General features: G+C 54.2%; 2 protein-coding genes across 7 annotated transcripts; one reads left to right on the plus strand and one right to left on the minus strand.

Annotated features, from left to right (window-relative positions):
• Window positions 1–150: 150 nt before the first annotated feature.
• On the minus strand, window positions 151–9,520 carry ZNF646 (zinc finger protein 646). Of its 2 annotated transcripts, none has more exons than XM_042921067.1 (3): window positions 8,647–9,520; window positions 2,059–7,484; window positions 151–758 (listed from the first exon to the last, which is right to left on the minus strand). In XM_042921067.1, the coding sequence occupies exons 2-3, from the start codon at window positions 7,400–7,402 to the stop codon at window positions 637–639; spliced, it is 5,466 nt and encodes a 1,821-aa protein (XP_042777001.1). In that variant the 5' UTR covers window positions 7,403–7,484; window positions 8,647–9,520; the 3' UTR covers window positions 151–636. The 2 variants fall into 2 exon arrangements, with proteins under 2 accessions (XP_042777001.1, XP_042777002.1); XM_042921068.1 differs by lacking the exon at window positions 8,647–9,520 and adding an exon at window positions 8,550–8,631.
• Window positions 9,483–19,670, plus strand: ZNF668 (zinc finger protein 668). 5 transcript variants are annotated; one of them, XM_042921070.1, is made up of 3 exons: window positions 9,483–9,521; window positions 15,683–16,354; window positions 16,901–19,670. In XM_042921070.1, the coding sequence occupies exons 2-3, from the start codon at window positions 15,705–15,707 to the stop codon at window positions 18,111–18,113; spliced, it is 1,863 nt and encodes a 620-aa protein (XP_042777004.1). In that variant the 5' UTR covers window positions 9,483–9,521; window positions 15,683–15,704; the 3' UTR covers window positions 18,114–19,670. The 5 variants fall into 5 exon arrangements, with proteins under 5 accessions (XP_042777004.1, XP_042777007.1, XP_042777005.1 ...); XM_042921073.1 differs by lacking the exon at window positions 9,483–9,521 and adding an exon at window positions 9,630–9,715; XM_042921071.1 differs by lacking the exon at window positions 9,483–9,521 and adding an exon at window positions 9,654–9,715 and having other exon boundaries at window positions 15,688–16,354.
• The last annotated feature ends 471 nt before the right edge of the window (window positions 19,671–20,141 follow it).

The following is a 20,141-nucleotide window of genomic DNA, read 5'->3' on the forward strand; positions in this document are numbered from 1 at the left end:
GAGCACGCCTGGACCGGCAACTGCCCTTAATCCCCACCCTGCGGGCCAGGGAGATGTCGCCTGTGGATGCTTCCCTACGCCCAGCTCCGCCGTCCAACGCAGGCGTCCCCAGCCTTCCCTAGTCTTCCTCCCCTCAGATATGATCACACCAGCCGCTTACTTTGAAATTTTCTTTTTTTGGGGGGGAGCAATTTTCCTTTTTTTTAAACTTAAATAAATTGTTACAAAATAGACTTTAGAAAATAAGTTACAAATTGTAGCAAAAGGCTCCCCTTCCATAGGCAACATTCCCACCTGTGGCTCTCTGAATCCACCTCTCCCTCTTGTTGGAATCTGGCTGGTGACAGCGGCCCCACATTGTGGCAGAGCCTGGCACCGGGCTTCTTGCAGGGCTGGTCATAGGGAAGAGCATAATGACAAAGGCTGGGGAAAGGAGAGCCTTCAAGGACAGGGATATGAGGAACACCTTACCCCTTCCATGGGCAAGAGGCCAGATCTGGGTCCTCTTCACAGCAGGAGAGGGAAATAAGAGATGGGGATGCCTAATTACTCCTGAGCAAAACATGGAGATCAAGCCTTTCCCTACAACCCGCCCACCCCACCCCGCCCGTATTCTGATCTTTGGAGACTTGAAGTTCAGAGGGAGAAGCTGAGGTCTGCAGGCCACTGGGGTGAAGGATCCAGAAGTGGGGTCGTGGGGGTAGGTGGAGGGGGCAAGGACAGGTCCCGTCTGCCTGCTGCTGGTGCCTTTGGGGCTCCTGGGGAGAAAGAGAGGAGGTCACTGACTGAGGCCGGCAAACCCCACACAGCTTGCACCCCCTCCCTAGCCTGCAGGCCATTCTGCTGCTACCCCCAACCCCAGAGGCCTGCATGTAAACTAATGATTTTTCCAGGCCTAACTGGCTCCTCACTTATTCCCTTGAGGTCACAAGAAATCTTTTATCCTGAAAGCCATCTTGTCAGCTCTCTCACGATACTCTCACCCACCATCCCCTCCTTCCCTGATCATTTCTGGTCAAGGGCCCGCCATCTTGGGGATACCCACCCTTGGTTGCCACTAAATGGAATAGATCTTGGGAGAAGGCCTACAGATCTCTAGAGGAGGCAGAGGACATGAGCCCAGGGCTCAAGAACAGACTGAGGAAACAGGCTGCCCCACTCCCACACAGCCTCATCCTTCAGTCGGGCTGGGTGGAGTGACTTTCCATGGAAATTCCCCCTGATAGAGGATGGGAGATAGGGGCTAATGACTGTTGTTGCCTCAGCTGGGCCTGGCTTCAAAGAAACAATTATCTGTGACTCAATCCTCCAGTTAAAGGTGTGCTGGAGGGAATGGGGGTATGCAGGTGGAAAAAGTGGTTTGGTTGGCTCCTAAAAAGGAGATGCGCAGCAGAGAGAAGAAAGGGTAAAGGGTTCAATATAGGGAAGAGACATGAGGCAGTATCAGTACCTAAGGACCAAAGGTCTAGTTTCCAAGAAGAGAGGAGGGGGACCAGAGACAAAATTCAGAGAAAGAGGGACAGGGAGCTGGGGGCCAACCAGTGACCAGTTTCCCTGGCCAGGTCAGCACAAAACACAAAGCAGTCCAATCTGGGGGTGCCTCCCAACCCCATTCTTCACCCTCTTGCTCCCTGCCTACTTAGGGAAAGAGCACCACCTAGGCCATTTTTCTCTGGAAATCATTCCTTTACTGGCTGGATCAGGAGTTTCCAGATATAGTAGACACATGGCTGCCTCCCCTCCCCAAACAAAAAGCCCATTCTTCTTTGGCTCCTGCACGGCAACTGCCTCTGCCCCTGCCCACAACCACCCCCTCCCCCCAGCCCACTGTCCAACCCACCATGCTGTTTACCTGACCCAGGAGTTCTGATCTCTGCCCTCACCAGGCAGCATCCTCAGACCAGTTTCCTCCATATCCAATTCCCCACCCTCCACTCCTGCACAACCTCTTGGAAACCATGTGACCCTCTCCTCTCACTCCTTGTCCCCCCACCCCCACTCTGCCCACCTACTCTGGAGCCCTTCTGTCCCCTGCCCAAGCCATTCATGTCCCCGTACCAGAGCTGGCCACTGTCCATTCCTCCTGGTGCTGCTGCTGGTGCTGCTGGAAGCTGATTCGGCGGCGGAAGTGGCGGGGACAATGAGGGCAGGTGAAGGGCCCTTCCCGGGGTGCATGGACTCGTCCATGACCCTCCAGCCGGGCAGCTGTCCGGAAGGCCTTGCCACAGATGCTACAGCGGTGGCGCTTAGGGTCTGTGTGGGTCCTGCCATGGTTCTTAAGGGACAGCAGGTTGGGTAGAAGTTTGGGGCAGAGGGAACAGGGATAGAGTCCAGTGGTGTGGGCCTTCTGATGGTTCAGCAGGCTACCGGCATGGCGGTAGGAACGCCCACACTGGGCACAACGGAAGGGCCGTTCCTCGTCTTCAGCCACTGTGGACTTTACTCCTTGCCCCCCATTAGCACTCCCAGTATTGTCTCCTGGGGTCCTGGGGGGTTCTGATGGGGCCTTTTGGATTTCCCCTTGGCCAGGGAGATCCACCTCATCCTTCACAGCCCCACCTTCAGGACCTCTGGCCTCCTCTCTCAGGGGTGGCATCTGACTGAGGCCGCTGGCATGTGTGTGTAGGTGGCTGGCTAGTTCATGATGGGACTGAAAGGCCATACCACACTCAGGGCAGGCAAAGGTCTGGGCATCTATGTGGTTGTGGCTGTGGGTCTTAGTGACCACAGGATTCAAGAACTCCTTGGAGCAGAGCAGGCAATAGTGGCGGTCTGTCTTGGAAGGGCTATGGCAGTTCAAAGGGTCTTCCGAGTGGCAGTAGGTCTTGCCACAGTGGCTGCAGGAAAAGGTGTGACTCTCTTGACGGAGCTCAGGTCGGCTGTCTCCATCGTCCCAGCTATCCACTGGACTCAGACTAGGTCCATTGGACTGGCTGTTGCCAAGGTGGCAAGGACTCTTGGGGATGCTGTTCCCTGACTCATCTTCTGGCTTGGTCAGTATATGACCCTGAGGAACCCAATCTCCACCATGATCCACTGGTCCCCCATCTCCTTGCCTCCCTTCTGCATTCCCCATGTCCCAGGATACCAGTTCTGTGGCTTCTGAACCTGTTGCCCTGATGGGGCTCAGACTCTGCCCCCCCAGCCTCCTGGCTCCATCCTCCAGCTGGAGAACTGACTCAGTACCACCTGATGTGTCCTCTAGTCCCTGGTCATTAGCCAGGTTCCCCTCACTGCCCTCTGTGCCATTTGGACCTCTCGGACCACTTTTGGTATCCTCATGCTCTCGCAGGTGCTGCTCCAAAGATCCCCGGCCAGGGAAGCCTCGGCCACAGAGGGCACAGCGCACAGCTGCTCGCCGAGATAGCCCTGCTCGCCGCCGCCGGCTCTCTGAGTGCAGCCTCTGGTGGTCCTTTAGGGCCATGCTGTTGGAGTAGGTCTTGGGGCAGGTGGGACAGCTGTATTGGCCCGTGTCGTGGCTGCGCCGGTGGTTTAGGAGGCTGCCAGCATGGCGGTAGGTCCGTCCACACTGCCCACACCGGAAGGGCCGATCTTCCCGAATCAGCTTCCGAGTGCCCCCGCTCCCACCCCGCTCAACATGCACCCGCTGGTGGCTGGCCAGCTGTTTCCGCAGGCGGAAGGCCTTCCCACATTCGCTGCAGCGGAAACGCCGGGGATCTGCATGGATGCGCCGGTGGTTTTTGAGAGACATGAGGTTTGAGAAGCCTTTGGAGCAGGCCTGGCAGCCAAAGTGTCCAGTCTGGTGGCTCTGCCGGTGATTGATGAGGCTGCCAGCATGCTTGTACGACCGGCCGCACACCTCACAGCTGAAGGGCCGCTCAGAGCTGGCCTCAGTCTGGCAGCTCTTCTCTGCAGTCTCCAACCTTGGCTCCACCTCCTCCCCCTTCACAGCGGCCTCCTCCCACTCCTCCTCTTTCACCCTTGCCACCTCCTCCAAGGGTTCCACTTTAAGTTCCTCCTGAAACTTTCCCACATCTGCCTGCCCCAGCCCTTCTTCTGCCATGTTCTGGGGCTCGCTGCTGCCTCCTGCCTCTGGCACGGGCCCCACTTGGGGCTCAGAGCCTTTGCAGCGGGGGTGGTTTCGTAGATGATTACGGTAGGCAGCCAGGTTGGGGTAGCAGCGGGAGCAGACAGGGCAGATGAAATCTCCAGTCTGATGGATCTTGCGGTGGTTCACCAGGCTGCCCCCATGGCGGTAGGTCTTGCCACACTGGTTGCAGCGGAAGGGGCGGGGTTGGGCCTCCAGCGAACTTTCCCCACCTTGCATGCAAAGGTTGTCTACAACCATGGCACCTACTCCCTCTCCAGACTTTGTGTCCCCACCCTCCCCAGAGAGGCAGGCCACTGTGTCCTCAAAGACATGGTCAGGGTCTGCAACCCTTCCCATAGCATCACCTGACTCTAAGTGGCTGGGAGACTTGTCTATGGTGTTCCCAGAACTCTGACTTTGGTGGTGACGCTCCAAGCTCCCTAGGTCATCATAGGTCTGACCACAGCAGCCACAGATGTGCCCATAGCCAGCTCCATCCAGTGCCTCCACCTCCCGCTGCAGCTGATTCAACAGCTCTGCTTCTGAGAGCTGCAGTGGAGGGCTACGGGTGGAGGCTGCCCCTGATGCTCCTTCCTCTTCCCCCTCCTCCTCTGAACCCTCAGTCATGCCAGAGGAGTCATGAGCTTGGCGCCGGTGAAGCCTGTAACCGGCCCGTCCTGGGAAGATCATGCCACAAAGGCAGCAGAGGAAAGGCTGTGCAGGGGCTGCCTCCCCGGGCCCATGGTTCTGGAAATGGCTGCGCAGGGCAGGCAGTGAGTCAAACTCCTTCGGGCAGAGAGAGCACTGATAGATGCCTGGGGGGTGGCAGGGCCTATGGCTCAGCAGGCCAGTGACATGAGGGAAAGAATGCCCACAGTCAGAACACGTGTGGGAGACCTCAGCCGGCCAGCTAGTGACAGCTTCAGGAGAGTGGCAAGAGGAGCTGGGCTGGTCAGTGGCTAGTTTCTGGTCTTCACCCACCCCACTGAGATCATCACAGAAGCGAGTCCCATTGCTTTCCTCATCATCTGGGATGTCCAAGTTGTCAAGGAAACAAGCCTCCTTCTTTTCCAGTCCTTCCTCAGTACCTCTGCTCTCTTTATCACCCTGGAAACAGGCCTCATCCCTCTCAAGCCCACATCTATCCCTTTCAGTGTCAGCCTGCAAACAGCCCCCATCACTTTCCAAGTTGCCTTGGGCTACATTAGGACTTCCCCCTGAAGGGTCTTGCGGACAGTCCAGGCCCTTACTGTTTTCCACCAACTCCTGGGCCCAGCTCCCACCGGATGGGATTTTGGCTTCTCCCCCACTGCCAGCACTGCTAGCTCGCCTCCGGTGCTGCTTGCTCCACCGCCCACTGTGGCGTCGCAAATGGTTCTTCATGGCGGCCATAGTGTGGAAGTGCTTGGCACAGGCCCCACAACTGAAGTCCCCCGTCTGGTGGGTCTGCCTGTGGTTGATAAGGCTGCCTGAGTGACGATAGCTCTTTCCACAATCTTGGCATGCAAAAGCCCGAGGAGGGGACACCCTAGTCTCTGTCTTGCTGTCTTCCCTTTCCCCATGGGTCCGGCCATGAAGTTCAAGGCTCTCAGCATCTTCAAAGAGCATCCCACACATGCTACATATCTGTGGTGCTGTCCTATCAGCTGCTGGCGGGACATCAGTGGTCTCCTCTTTGTGTTTGCACCCATGCCCCTGATCAGTGGGTGGGGCTGCCTCTGCTTCCATGGGGTCAGGCGGGAGCTCTACCTTGAGGTGGCTGGGGGGACCCTCAGCCCCTGGGCCTGCGCTGCGGCGAGCAGCTTTGCAATGTACCCGCACATGGTTCCGCAGGGCCATAAGGTTAGGATACTTGCGGGGACAGAGTGAGCACTGGTACTCTCCTGTCCGATGGCTGTGGCGGTGGTTCACCAGGCTCCCCCGGTGGCGGTAAGCCCGACCACACTCATCACACTTATAGGGGCGGTGGTCCAGGGTGGTGGTGGGGACCTCTTCATCTTTGTGGGTGGTATCAGCCAGATGCAGGGGAGCTGGTGGCACTGATGGCTGCCCGTCCTCCCCAGCTCCTTGCCGGGGTCTGTGATGAGCCCGCACATGGTTTTTGAGGGCAGCTGCATTGAACAGCTGCTTGGAACAGATGGAGCAGGGGTAGACACCAGTCTGGTGGCTCTTGCGATGGTTGATGAGGCTCCCAGCATGGCGGTAAGTACGGCCACAGTCTCCACAACGGAAAGGCCGATACTCCTCTAGGCCACTGTCCTCTAGCTCCCCAGAGGTGCTGAGCTCCCCAGAGCAGTTCAGCGTCTGTGTACTAGGGAGCTGATCCTGGCTGCTCTCATCTGTGTGCCCGTTGGTGGTGGGCATCTCTTTCTCTTCCCATAGCCGCTCTTGCCTTTCACCCTCATGGGACTGTTGGTGTTCCAGCAGCTCTCGGGGGATCCTAAAGGCACGGGGACAGTGGGGACACTGGTAAGGCTGATACTGGGCATGGAGTCGGGAGTGGTTCTTCAGAGCCATGAGGTTAGAGAACTCTTTGAAGCAGATGGCACAAGGGTAGATGCCCAAGGTGTGGCTCTGGCGGTGGTTCGTGAGGCTCCCAGCATGCTTGTATGTCTTGCCACATTGACTGCACTTGTACCGCCGTTCTTCCTCAGCAGGAGGGGACTGAGTGGGCTCCTGGCCCCCTGTGAAATTCACTACCGATTCAGCCAAATACTGTTCCAAATTGCTAAGGAGGGTGCTGGCTGGGGTGGGGAGCGGGGTGGCTCTGGTAGAATTGGTAGTGGGCCCCCAGCGCTCTGCACCCTCCTCTGAATCTGGCTGGCTTTCCCAGCCTTCTCTTTGTCGGGTGGGTGGATCTTCCCAAGTGCTCAAAGCTGCCCTGGGGTCAGGCCCAGACTCACAGCCAAAGGTCTCTTCCTCATGTTTTTTCTGGCTTGTCCAGCTTTCCCCAGGGCTGAGCCTGTGGTCCCTGGAGTCAGAGGATGCTGTCTCCCCTTGAAGATGTGGAATGACTTCCTTGGAGCGGGGAGGCCGGCGCCTACGGCGGCCCTCCGGAGCATGAGTCCTCATGTGGCTCTTGAGGGCCACGGGATTGGTAAAGTCCTTGCCACAGGTGGTACAGGGGAAAAGTCCAGTCTCGTGGGTCCGGCGGTGGTTGACCAAGCTCCCTGGGTGACGGTAGCCCCGCCCACACTGCTGACAGCGGTAGGGCCGAGGGATGCTGTCTGCCTCCTCACTGTCCTGCTTGGAAGATGGATGGAGCAGCTCGCGGTGCCGGGACAGTTCCGGAAGACTAGGAAAGTGGCGCTGACAGTCAGAGCAGCTGAGTGAGGTGGGCACGTCCTCCATGGGGCAGTGTGGCAGAAACCTGGAGGTTCAGGAAGAGCAGGCAGGTGGCAGCAGCATCTTCCTCTGGTGGAGGGGCCAAGGCCTAGGAAGAGGGGGTGGTGGTCAGAAGGAAGACCTGAATTAACTTTGCCTCTTGGCTCTATAAGCAGCAAGATCATCAGAGGTCACAGAAATGTTCCCCAAGCAGTAATGCCCAGGAACTTGCTTTCTCTTGGATTTAAGGCCTCCTGCACATAAGCTCCCCAAATATGAGAGCTCCCCTAGGCCTAACTCATCCTAGAGGTATAGATAAGAAAACTAAAGTCTAGAGGGATGCAACCTACCACAGACCTACCAACCTACCTCTGTTCATCAGACCAAATCCACAAAATCTAACCTTCTCCTCTCTATAATTCTGGAACAACCAACCAACCTACCTCCTGTGACATATTAAAAGGAAACCTAAAACTTTTCTAGGACCTTCAATGTGAGAAGTCTAATTCTCTCTCCTTGATCCCTCAGCTAAACAGAGTAGCCTAGAGACACTGAAAAGCAGCCTTTTTCTCCAGTTGACAGCTGAGGATGTGAGAGGTGGGGGCTTAAAGCCCTCTTCAGAGAATGGGCTGGCCTGTTCCCTCACCTCCTCTATTCCTTTCAGGGTCACAAAGTCTCTTTTCTAAAAGACTCTCTTGGCCACTTCCTTCACCTACTTCCCCTGAGTCCAAATCATCTTCTATCTTGGAAATTCCAACCCATTTCTGGTTGCTCTTCACCCCCTACCTTTTTTCTTTCCTACACCTCCTCACTATACCCTCACCATCCCTTCTTATTTTTTCTATCTTCTCTCAAAATACTTATGACAACAACGCATGCTGAGCATTACCATGTGCGGAGCACTGTGCTAAGTAAAGAACGTTCGTTGTGTCACTTAATCCTCACAACACCCTGCAGTGCCTCCTTAGTCCAGTTTACACAGAAGCAAACCCACTGACTCAGGCAATTTTTTTTCCAAAGCCCTTACTCTTCCCATAGTAGGCCCCCATGTCTCCTGTATCACATTGGCCTTCGCTGACTCTTGATTCTTCACTCCCATGGGATCCCTGTATGTACAACTCGTATCTCCGGATCTAAAGCCCCTCCAAACCTGCTCCTCGACTTCTCAACTCACAAAGCCCCTTCGCTTGAGCCCCTTCTCCTGATCAACCACCAACCAGGTCTTCTCGCCTCACTCATCTCCTCAGCCAATTTCTTCTCAGGACCCCTACCTCACTCGGGTGGCCCCTTTTCGTTCCCGCCGCGGATGAGTCCGTTGGGGACCGCGAACGGGAGCGCGCCTGCGCACTGGGACCCTCACCCTAACTGCAGCCGCGCGCCCCAAGGGGTGGCTGTGGGGGGGCTCTCGCGCTCCCACAGACGCACACTCCGCCAGGGCTCCTGGGAGGTGGGAAGGGAGGGGAAAAGGGAAAGGGGAAAACGGAGAAGGAAGGAGGTAGAGGAAAGAAGGCGCAGCTGGCTCGAGCCAGGAGTCTACCCCCAGCTCCGCGGACACTTCCTATTGTTACTAGGAAACAGGAAGTGTCCTAGCCGCAAAAGGTTCCCCCCGAAACCTCTGCCTGGAGAACACTTCCTGTGCCGCCTCCAAGCAGCAGTTGTACACAGACACACTTCCGGGGCTAAGGGAGAGGTAGCTGAAACGCGACTCTGACCCCGCCCACGAGGGTCAAAATTCTGCGTTGCTTTGCATTAGTCTAAGCCACACTTCCGGCAAGAGCTGCGAAAATCGTTCCGGTGCATATTGGCTGAAAGCAGAAGAGGAAAAAAAAGGGTTCTGCTGTTCTGGCCTCAGTACTTTGGCGACACTTTTCGTGGAGCTCCCTGAAAACAACTTCCCAAGACAGATGGAGGGAGCTTCATTCACTCCTCGCTACTGAGGGAGATGTGGTGGAATATAAGTGGATTTCGGTGCTACAAAGCTTGCGCATGGCCCTTCTGTATTCCCGCCTTCCAGTTCTTGGTGATCTGGCCCCAAGATAGCAATAATCCGGTATATGCCGTAAACCTGTCTGGCGTCCTCTGTCGTTAGCACCCACAGAGACCCCTTTCAAGATGTTGCTCCGCCACTTTCACCTGCAGTGCTCGGGTAAACTTTGCCTTCCTCCCTAGCTGGGAAAGCTCCCTCCCACTTCCGCTTTCCGGCCCCGCCTCTCCCTCCCCCTCCTCCTCCCCCCCCCCCCCCCGCTGGGTCCTAGCGCCTGCCCCTCCCTGGCAGTGTCCGGGCTCCGTCGGTCAGAGCAGCTGCCGCAGACGCCACGGAGCCAGCCCAAGTTCGTTGAGGTAGGAAACGCCGGCGGGAAGCCGCAGGGACCCCCCCGGGCCGCCCCAGCGCAGACGCTGTCCGAGAGGCCTCAGTTTCCCTGTGGGTGCAGAGGGCGGATGGGGTTGGCCTGGCGCGAGAAGCGCGGGCGGGGCGGGAGGAGTGCGGCCCCGGGAGGGCGCAGTCGGGCTCCGGCCCAGCGGGTCCTAGAACCCGCCGGCTGTCCCCGCGGGCCGGCTGCTGTGGACGTCTGGGCTCGGCTGGCACAGCTGCCCGCCTTGCGCGGTGCGGGCCTTGGGGGTCCTAGAGCCCGCCATGTTGCGGGCTTTTGTCCCAGACGCGCGGCCCGCCTAACAAGGTCCCCAGCGCCTGCGGCACCCCTCCCCGGCCGAGGTCCTGGCCGCCCCTCCCGCGGTCCTAGAGAACGCCATCTTGCAGGCCTTTGTCCAGCGTCCAGTCCTTGGCCCATTCATTTGTTCATTCTCTCATTCTTCGTTCGCTCCTTCTTGCCTCGTTCTCCGAGGCCCCGTTTTCCCAGCCTTCGGAGACGAGTCAGCCTAGGGTCCTGCCCTGCGGGGTTGTCTGTCTGGTGGGGGCGCCGACAGATAGACTGTTGCAGAGAGCGAGAAGCGCCGGGTTTCTGCCGCTCTCGGCCCCTTCTCACCACGTCTCCTAGGCCCTAACGCCCTTCGAACTCCGACGAACCTCAGAGACCCCATTTAACTAATGAGAAAACTGAGGCCCAGAGCACCGTGGCGCCCTTACCTCTACTGCCTTTTAAGTATTTTTGAGGGCACTGAGAAAGCAGGTATTTGAAGGATGCAAAAGAATTTTCCCATGGGAGAAGGCGAGCAAGGGCTGCTGAGGCAGAGAGAACTGCAAGTGGAGATGCATTTAGGTGAGAAAGTTTGAGAATTGAGGCTGGAGCTTAGTTCGCTGTTGGGAGGGGGACACACTGCGGCTGGAGCTGAGGCTGAAAAAGTAGGTTAGGATTAGGTTGTGAACTGACCAGTTTGGAGGCCTAGGAGATGATTAGCTTTCACTTCTGCACAGTTCTCAGTTCCCCATCCATCATCTCACCAGGTCTCAATGGCTCAAAGGCCTTACTGGCATCTACTTGTTTACACATGGGGGAGACCAAAATGCAGAGAAGAGAAAAAGCAGCTCCTTTTTTTTTTTTTTTATTAAACCTCATCCTTGCTCACAGCGTCATAGCCTAAGCTGTCTGGGAATTAAATCCCTGCATCTCTGGCATTTTACAGCCTGGTCAGGCAGCAGGCCCGCGTCCCCCTCCTAAGCCAGTAGTGAAGCAAAGAGAAACCTCCCTCACCAGAGCAATGAACCCACTATGGGATAATGGGGCGATTTTTGGAACTTGTGAAATTGGGAAGGCAGAGAAATTCGGTTAATAAATAGTTGCTGGCAGACATTCTCACAAACACCTACTATAGGGGAGGCAGAAGCAATAGGCCTGGGTTTGAATTCTGTCTCAGAGGTTGATTCATTCACTTTGTTTTGAGGCACCAATCACAGTTTTAGGTGTAGAGGATATAAAATAATAAAGGTTCCTGGCTCTTTGCCAGCCTAGTCTCTGGTGTTGGAGACAGAAAGTTAACAATCAAGCTATAAAATGTGTAAGTGCTACCAAAGCAACAGTCAGGACAGAGAGCAGAAATTTGGGAGGCAGACCACCTGACTTTGAATACTGGCTGTAACCATGACTGGTTACTTCATTTCTGTGTGCCTCAGTATCCTTGTCTGTAAAATGGGGAAAATAATACTGTTTAACTTAATCCGTTCAGGCTAACCATGACAAAAACCCCACAAGACTGAAGGGCTTAAACAACAGAAATTTATTTCTCACAGTTCTGGAGGCTGGGAAGTCCAAGATCAAGATGCTGGCCAATTCAGTTCCTGGTGAGGACTCTTTTCCTGACTTGTAGATGTCCACCTTCTTGTTATGTCCTCACATGGCTTTCTCCATACATGTGTGCATTCAGTCCATAGGAAACTTCTAGGCAGTTGTGAGGCTTAACTTGAGTAGTACACACAAAATGCATAGAATGATACCTGGCCCGTGGTAACCTTGCAAGGAATGTTATCCAGATGAGCACCATAAGGGGAACTAAAGAGGAGGAGCAAGAATGCAGATAGCATTAAGAAAGGCGGTCAGGAGGAGCACCTGGGTGGCTCAGTCGGTTGAGCGTCAGACTCTTGGTTTTAGCTCAGGTCATGATCTCAGAGTTTCATGAGTTCAAGCCCCAAGTTGGGCTCTGCACTGGCAGCGTGGAATCTGCTTGGGATTCTGTCTCTCCTTCTCTCTCCGCACCTGCCACCTCCCCCTGCACTCACACGGTCTCTGTCTCTCTCAGAATACATAAACTTAAAAAGAAAAAGAAAGGTAGTCAGGAAAGCCTTCTTTGAGGAGGTGACAGGGAGCTGAGGCCCAAATGAAATCAAAGAGATTTCACACAATGATCCTTGGGGAATAGTGGTTCTGGCAGAGGGGACTACTAGTACAAAGGCCCTGAGGTGGGAAGGAATTTAGCTATTTTTGGAAAAGAAAGACAGCCTGTGTGAGTGGAGCCTAGTGACACCATGAAATGGAGGGGAAGGTGAGGTAGGCGGGAGTTAGATCATTCAGGGCCTTGCTAGCCATGGAAAAGATACTGGTCTTTGTCTTAGGAGCAGTCGAAAGTCCCCTGATTTGTCTCATAAACCTGAAGTAAATGAAGACTGGTAGAGAAAGAACCCAGGGGCCTGAAGACTTGGATTTGAGTCTGTGCCTCTTGACTAGTTAGGTGTGCTTGTAAAGTGTTTTTCCTTACTGGGGCCTTAACCTCCGTATATGAAAAAGAGGCGTCATAGTGCCTCTCCTAGAAGCTTTGTGAAGACCCAAGGATGCGTCTTTGCTTCTTAAGTGTTGGTTGGCATGGCCCTGAGAGGATGTTTAAAGTACAGCTTTCTGGGGCGCCTGGGTGGCTCAGTCGGTTAAGCGGCCGACTTCGGCTCAGGTCATGATCTCGCCGTTGGTGAGTTCCAGCCCTGCGTCGGGCTCTGTGCTGACAGCTCAGAGCCTGGAGCCTGTTTCAGATTCTGTGTCTCCCTCTCTCTGACCCTCCCCCGTTCATGCTCTGTCTCTCTCTGTCTCAAAAATAAACGTTAAAAAAATAAATAAATAAAGTACAGCTTTCTGAGTCCATCCTCATGCTCCCTGGATGATTATTCTCATGCAGGGGACGGGGTTCACAGACCTGACTTGGAGAAACATAACTCTAGGGAGTGATGGGTGGAAGAGTCCTCAGTGAACAATGAAGTGAGGAGCTAATGGTGGGATTTAGATGGGGGCCTAGCCCACATGGCCCTCTGCTCTTTATGGAGCTGGGCACCTGTTGGGACCAGCCTACTTCCCTACCTTTTCCCCAGGAAAGTGCTTCCCTACCTTTTCCCCAGGGAAGTGCTTCAGGAGGAGAGATGTATACCTCCAGCTCTCTGATTTCTGGTTCACAGGTGGGAACACTGAGGCCCAGAGCTCAGCACGCAGGGGTCAAGCCCTCTGAGAGGGAAACAGACATAAAGGGTGCTGGTTCTGGTCTCAAGGCAGTTCTACAGGGATGAGAGAAGGTGAAGATGTGGCCTGAATTCAGGGTTCTGGTCACTGTAAGGTTGGCCCAGCAGCAGACAAGTCTGGGAGGGCCCAAACGACTGATCCAGGGCCCAGCAACTCAAGGCAAGTTAAACATCTGATTCAAGTCCCAGCTGTTGAGTCTAGCTTTGTGACCATGGGCTAGTCACTAAATCCCTTGGAACCTCAGTTCATTTGTTTGTAAAACGAGGATAAGATCTCTGTCTCAGGAAGCTGTAAGAGAACTAAATAAGGTAGTGTGCTCAGCAAAGTGTCTGGCTCTCAGAAGACTGTCAGTAATTGAGGGCATTTATTCATATCATATCACTTCCATTCAGTCTTCATCCAACCCTGTGAGGTAAGTACTATTATTACCTCCATTTTTCAGATGACAAAATTGAGGTCTTGTGGCATAAAGTAAATGTCACAAGGTCACTGCTAGGAAGTGAGTGAGGCAAGATTCAAAGCCAGGCAGTCTGGTTTCAGAGACAGGACACTTAACCACAATGGTACATTGTTTCTCTGGGCCTCCGTTCCCATATCTGTAAAAAAGGAATCTATATAATAGAACTTTTATTGCGATGTTGACGTGAAGTTTGAGTTAATATATGTAAAGAGCTTAGGAAACTGCCTTTTATTTAGCAAGTGCTCAGTAAATGTGAGCTATCTTTTTTATTAAAGAGAAACTTTATCAGGCAGTCTGTCCAGAGATGGTCTGGAAAGGAGGTAGTGACTGCCTCATCCAGAGACAGGGAAGGATCCCCTGGGAACTGTAGGGGGAAATTCAAACCACGGGGAAGGTTGGTCCTCAAGCCCTTTAACTCACCTTCCAGCACCAGCACTTAGTGGGAAAAGTGAAAAGAACCAAGCTGAGGGTGGAACAGAGTTGTGTGGGATTGGGGCCAAAAACCAGAGGGGAAATGCAGGAAGAGTTTCCTGGGGGGAGTGGGGCTCAAAGGAAGGATTGGTGGGATTTGTAACAGCCAGGAAGGACCTGAGAGTTTGCGTGGTATGATGGAAGTCACGGAAAGTTATTGAGCAGGGGACAAAGTGTCACATGATACTTTATGAAGAAGCTGTCTGTGCACATAGCAGATGATGCGTGTAGGGGTGGGGACTGAGGCAGGGCCGCTAGGCAGAAGGGTGCTGACTATAAAGATGCAGCCCTGGCTGGGTCAGAACTTCCTCCCTGGGTCAGAACTTCCAAGCCACCAAACCCTGAGGTATACAGATGAGGAAACAGGCCTAGAAAGGAGCAGTAGAACTCAGGCTTCTTACCTCCCAGACTGGATTCTGCACACACCTGGCTCCCCTGCCCTGTCTATAGCAGCATCCTCCCTCCCCCTGGCCACCCCCAGCAGCTGCTGCTGAGCCCTTCCTAAGTGGATCTGCCCATAATCCTCTTCTTTTCATCCCCTAGGGAGGATGAGCTGGTGTTAAGACTAATGCAGCCATTAATCCTATTTCCTCCCAGCCTTGATCCCCAGGAGCAGCTGGATGGAGGGTGTCTGGGCTATGAATGAGAAAGAAGGGGGCTTATCCAGAGCAGGTGTCCCAGGAGGCCAGGCTAAATCAGATATATTGATTATACTGAGACACATGTAATTGCTAGCAATGGCTCAAGCCACCTTGAGAGTAACTGAGCTCCCCATTACCAGAGCTATGGGAGCAGAAGCTCAACAGCAATTCCAGAGCAGAGGGTGGACCAGGATTCCTGTCTAGGGTGGAGTACCTTACAGCTGTGCAAGGCCAGGATTCTGTGTGAACAGTTGCTGCCTCTGAAAGCTAACTAACCAGAAGGGAAAGACAAAATACATACACTGGGGACCTACTTCTTCCAGACAGACGGTGCCAATCACCAGTTAGCCCACTAGTTCTGCCTTCTTCTGGACCTACCTCTGTCTTCTCTGGGCACTTGGCAACCTTCAAGTCTGACCCACATCTACGTAGCCTCTGTGTCTGCAGGCATGCATAGGACTCTGTGTCCTGGCACAGGCCTTAGATGCTGAGCTGGAAAAGGAAGATGGTGAGATGGACGGAACCTGGGCCTTCTGGGAATGTGCAAGGTTTGGAAAAGCCCAGAGGCTGGGGAGAGAAGTGCAGGTGCACATTTTGATGCCTCCAGACTCCTCTCTTAGACCCTCAGAGGTTACCTGGTCCAACTTCTTTCCTCAATGAACAGACCAGACAGGAAACTTGAGTGCAGAGTGTTAGACCCAGGAGTGTTTGGAAAGAAGGATGTGGCCATCCCCCATGGGAAATGCTGGTAAGACAGAACTCCTCTCTGAGGCTTCGTTAAGGATAGAGGCCTTAGAGAATGGCAGAAGGATGTGGCTTGTGTCTAACTTTGCTTCTTTCCCAGAGAAGCTCCGCCCTCTGAGGCCATGGAGGTGGAGTCTACGGAGGCCCGGTCATCCTCGGCCCTCGGCTACAAGCGATCCGGCCGTCGCTACAAGTGCCTGTCCTGTACTAAGACATTTCCAAATGCGCCCAGGGCAGCGCGTCACGCTGCCACCCATGGTCCTGTAGACTACACAGAGGAGGTGGCGGAAACGAAGCTGAAGCCGGAGACAGAACCCAAAGCAGAGGATGCCAGCGGGGACAAGGTGTCAAGTGCATCGGCAAAGCCTCGGCCTTATGCATGCCCGCTGTGCCCCAAGGCCTATAAAACGGCACCTGAGCTGCGCAGTCACGGTCGCAGCCACACTGGTGAAAAGCCCTTCCCTTGCCCCGAGTGTGGCCGCCGCTTTATGCAGCCAGTGTGCCTGCGTGTGCACCTGGCCTCACATGCTGGCGAGCTGCCCTTCCGCTGTGCTCACTGCCCCAAGGCCTATGGCGCGCTCTCCAAGCTCAAGATTCACCAGCGTGGTCACACGGGCGAGAGGCCGTATGCTTGCTCCGATTGCGGCAAGAGCTTCGCCGACCCTTCGGTGTTCCGCAAGCACCGGCGCACCCACGCGGGCCTGCGGCCCTACGGCTGCGAGCGCTGCGGCAAGGCCTACGCTGAGCTCAAGGACCTACGCAACCATGAGCGGTGAGGGTGCGGTGCTGTGGTGAGGGAGCCGGGGTTGGGAAGAACCGACCAGGGGCGGAGGAGGGAGGGATGTGGCGCAACAGCGGTGGCCCTGTGACCAACCGGGCGTGGGGTTGAGGCTCAAAGAGGGAAAAGAGCCAATAGGGAAGGTGAGTGGGGCTGGGCTGTGGGGAGAAGCTGGTGGCCCTGGTTGGGCAGGGGCGGGGCAGACTATGTTGGGAGGGCGGGGCAGACTATGTTGGGAGGGAATCCTGGAGGATTCCGTTGGGATCTGATTGGCCTGGGTCTGACTGGAAAGGGGACCCGCTGGAAGTTGGGCCACCGGGAGGGTCTCTGGTGGAGGTTAGTAGGTGGGAGTGGGGTCTGGCTGTTGGTGGGGTCTTATCTGGGATCTAGACACCTAGCCTGAAGATTCCCTACTCTGGGGTGCAGCCCTATGTACCCCCTACCCCCGGGATGTTAGGAGCCCCTAACTCACAGCAGACAGGCAGCAGTGGTCAGGTGAGGGACCTGCCACCTTCATGACCCCTCCTTCACACTCCACAGGTCCCACACCGGTGAGCGCCCCTTCCTCTGCTCGGAGTGTGGGAAGAGTTTCTCCCGCTCGTCCTCGCTCACGTGCCACCAGCGGATCCATGCGGCACAGAAGCCCTATCGCTGCCCAGCCTGTGGCAAGGGCTTCACGCAGCTCAGCTCCTACCAGAGCCATGAGCGCACTCACTCGGGCGAGAAGCCCTTCCTGTGCCCACGTTGTGGCCGCATGTTCTCCGACCCCTCAAGCTTCCGGCGCCACCAGCGGGCGCACGAGGGGGTAAAGCCTTATCGCTGCGAGAAGTGCGGCAAAGACTTTCGGCAGCCCGCAGACCTGGCCATGCACAGGCGGGTGCACACAGGCGACCGGCCGTTCAAGTGCCTGCAGTGTGACAAGACGTTCGTGGCGTCTTGGGACCTCAAGCGCCATGCGTTGGTCCACTCAGGCCAACGGCCCTTTCGCTGTGAGGAGTGTGGGCGAGCCTTCGCCGAGCGAGCCAGCCTTACTAAGCACAGCCGGGTGCACTCAGGTGAGCGCCCCTTCCACTGTAACGCCTGTGGAAAATCCTTCGTGGTATCGTCCAGCCTGAGGAAGCATGAGCGGACCCATCGGAGTAGTGAGGCCGCAGGGGCTCCCCCTCAACAGGAGCTGGTAGTAGGGCTGGCACTGCCTGTCAGTGTGTCAGGCGAGGGCTCAACGGCCCCGGCAGCAGGTGCAGGGCTAGGGGACCCTCCAGCAGGGCTGCTAGGGCTGCCCCCCGAATCAGGTGGTGTGATGGCCACCCAGTGGCAAGTGGTAGGCATGACGGTGGAACATGTGGAGTGCCAAGATGCTGGGGTTGGGGAGGCTCCTGGTCCCTTGGCAGGGGCGGGCGAGGTGGGAGGTGAGGAAGTTGACGAGAAGCCACCGCAGTTTGTGTGCCGGGAGTGTAAGGAGACGTTCTCCACGCTGACGCTGCTGCGACGGCATGAGCGCTCACACCCAGAGCTCCGGCCCTTTCCCTGCACCCAGTGTGGCAAGAGCTTCTCTGACCGGGCTGGGCTGCGCAAACACAGCCGCACCCACAGCTCTGTGCGCCCCTACACCTGCCCCCACTGCCCCAAGGCCTTCTTGAGTGCCAGCGACCTGCGCAAGCATGAGCGTACCCACCCCGTTCCCATCGGGACCCCCACGCCCCTCGAGCCCCTTGTGGCTTTGCTAGGAATGCCTGAAGAGGGACCAGCGTGAAGCCCATGCCCCTCCACCTCACTCCCAGGAGCCCAGGCCTCACGGGGTGCGTCCTGAACCTCTCTTTGCCCCGGCTCACTCTTTAGACTCCAGATCCCTGCCCCACCCCCGGGCAGCTAGCTCTCCTTGCCAACAAAGAGCTGGGGACGATGGAGGTGGGCAGCAGCTATTGAGAGATGTGTCTCTGAGTAACACTCATTAAAGCATTCACTTTGACACTGAGTTGTCTTCTGTGTTTTGGTTGGGTGGAAAGGGAATGGGAGTTTGGACATCAGATAAGGTTCAGTGGAGACCCCTGGATTGACAGATAAGAAACTAGAACGGTCTTTGGATGCATTGTTTCCCAACATATGTTTTCAGAATGTCTTTTGAAAAAGGGTTCCCTGGTCAAGGAAGTACCAGGAATTTCCTGTGCCCTTCTTGGGGATTGTTGGTGATCAAGAGTGTACTCAAGTCATTGATAAATCCTACAATGAACATCTATTTAGCTCTGTTTAGCCCATAGTTATTTCATCCTGGAAACCTTTTACTGACTAGTTCTGTCCTTTTACAGATAATACACAGAGGTCCTAAATTAGTATATTTCCTGTATACTACAGTAACAAATTAGAAAAACTACTTGGGGGACAAAGAGGGACAAACAAAACCCATAAACTACAAAAGAATAAACCTCACAAGAAATATGCAAAACCTATATGAAGAAAATGGTATTACTGTCCTGAAGGTTTTAAGACCTAATTAAATGGAGACATACCATGTACATGCATGGAAAGACATTCTCCCTAGTCTAATCCTTAGATTCACTGTCACCCAAAAAGATTTATTAACACAACTTGAAAACCCAAAACTCCTGTAATACACTTTTAAGAACCAATGGAGGTGATGTATTTGACATACTAGATAAACACCAAAGCACTGAAGTTAAAATAGGTTATTATTGGCACAAGAATAAATCAGCCAATGGAGTTGGGGGTGGGAGGGTTTAGAAACAGCCCTATTTCTGAGAATTTAGTTTATGGTAAATATGATTATTCAAATCAGTGGGGAAAGGATGGCTGTTAAATTACAGTCATATCCATAATCTGGAAGACTACACAACTTTTTAAAGACCAAAAAAAAAAAAAAAAAAAGAAACCTCACATTTAGTATAAATTGATATAATTTTTGGGGGGAGATGATTTGGTCATGTTTATTAAAAAATTCAAATGCATATACCCTTTGACTTGGCAAGCACATGTCAAAAAATTTACACCACAGAGTTCTTTTTCCACTTCCGTGGCAAAGTTGAAGACAAGAATGCTCGGTGCAGCAAAATTTGTGATAACCGGGAATACCCTAAATGTCCATTAGCAAAGGACTAATTACATAAAGCTAGCCACTATAAAATATATTATGCAGCTGTTTTTAAAAAATGAGGCCTATTAACTTATGTTGTTGAAAGATATCTTGAAAATATGTCAAGTGAAAAAAATAAGGTACAAAGCAGTGTGGTTAGCATGTTCCCATTAAGTTTATTTATTTTTGAGACAGAGCACAAGCAAGGGAGGGGCAGAGAGAGAGGGAGATACAGAATCCAAAGAAGGCTCCAGGCTGTGAGCTGTCAGCACAGAATCTGATGCGAGGCTCAAATCCACGAGCCGTTAGATCCTGACCTGAGCCAAAGTCAGACACTTAACTGACTGAGCCACCCTGACGCCCCTTGAATATTTTTAGAAGGGCACTCAAGAACGGACTTTGGATTATAAAGTCCAGCCACTAGGGCCTTCCCAATTTATAAGCCAAAATGAAACCAAAGGTCAGAGTGAACCAGTTCCTCCTTTCCATGCTCTTATCATCTCTAGACTTGCTCTTATCAACACTAGACCAAGTTGGCAGCCTCAGGAAGTGACCCGTGTGCACCCCCTCTCCAGGCCCACATGCCAGTCATAGGGGACTTTGCAGTAGCTGGTAAAGTCAGGACTGTTAACACCAGGTAGCTCCAGGAACAGAAATAGCAAGTATCCCCTTGATGTCAGGGACTTCACTCAA

Source organism: Panthera leo, chromosome E3 (genome assembly GCF_018350215.1).
Source record: "Panthera leo isolate Ple1 chromosome E3, P.leo_Ple1_pat1.1, whole genome shotgun sequence".
Taxonomy (NCBI): domain Eukaryota; kingdom Metazoa; phylum Chordata; class Mammalia; order Carnivora; family Felidae; genus Panthera; species Panthera leo.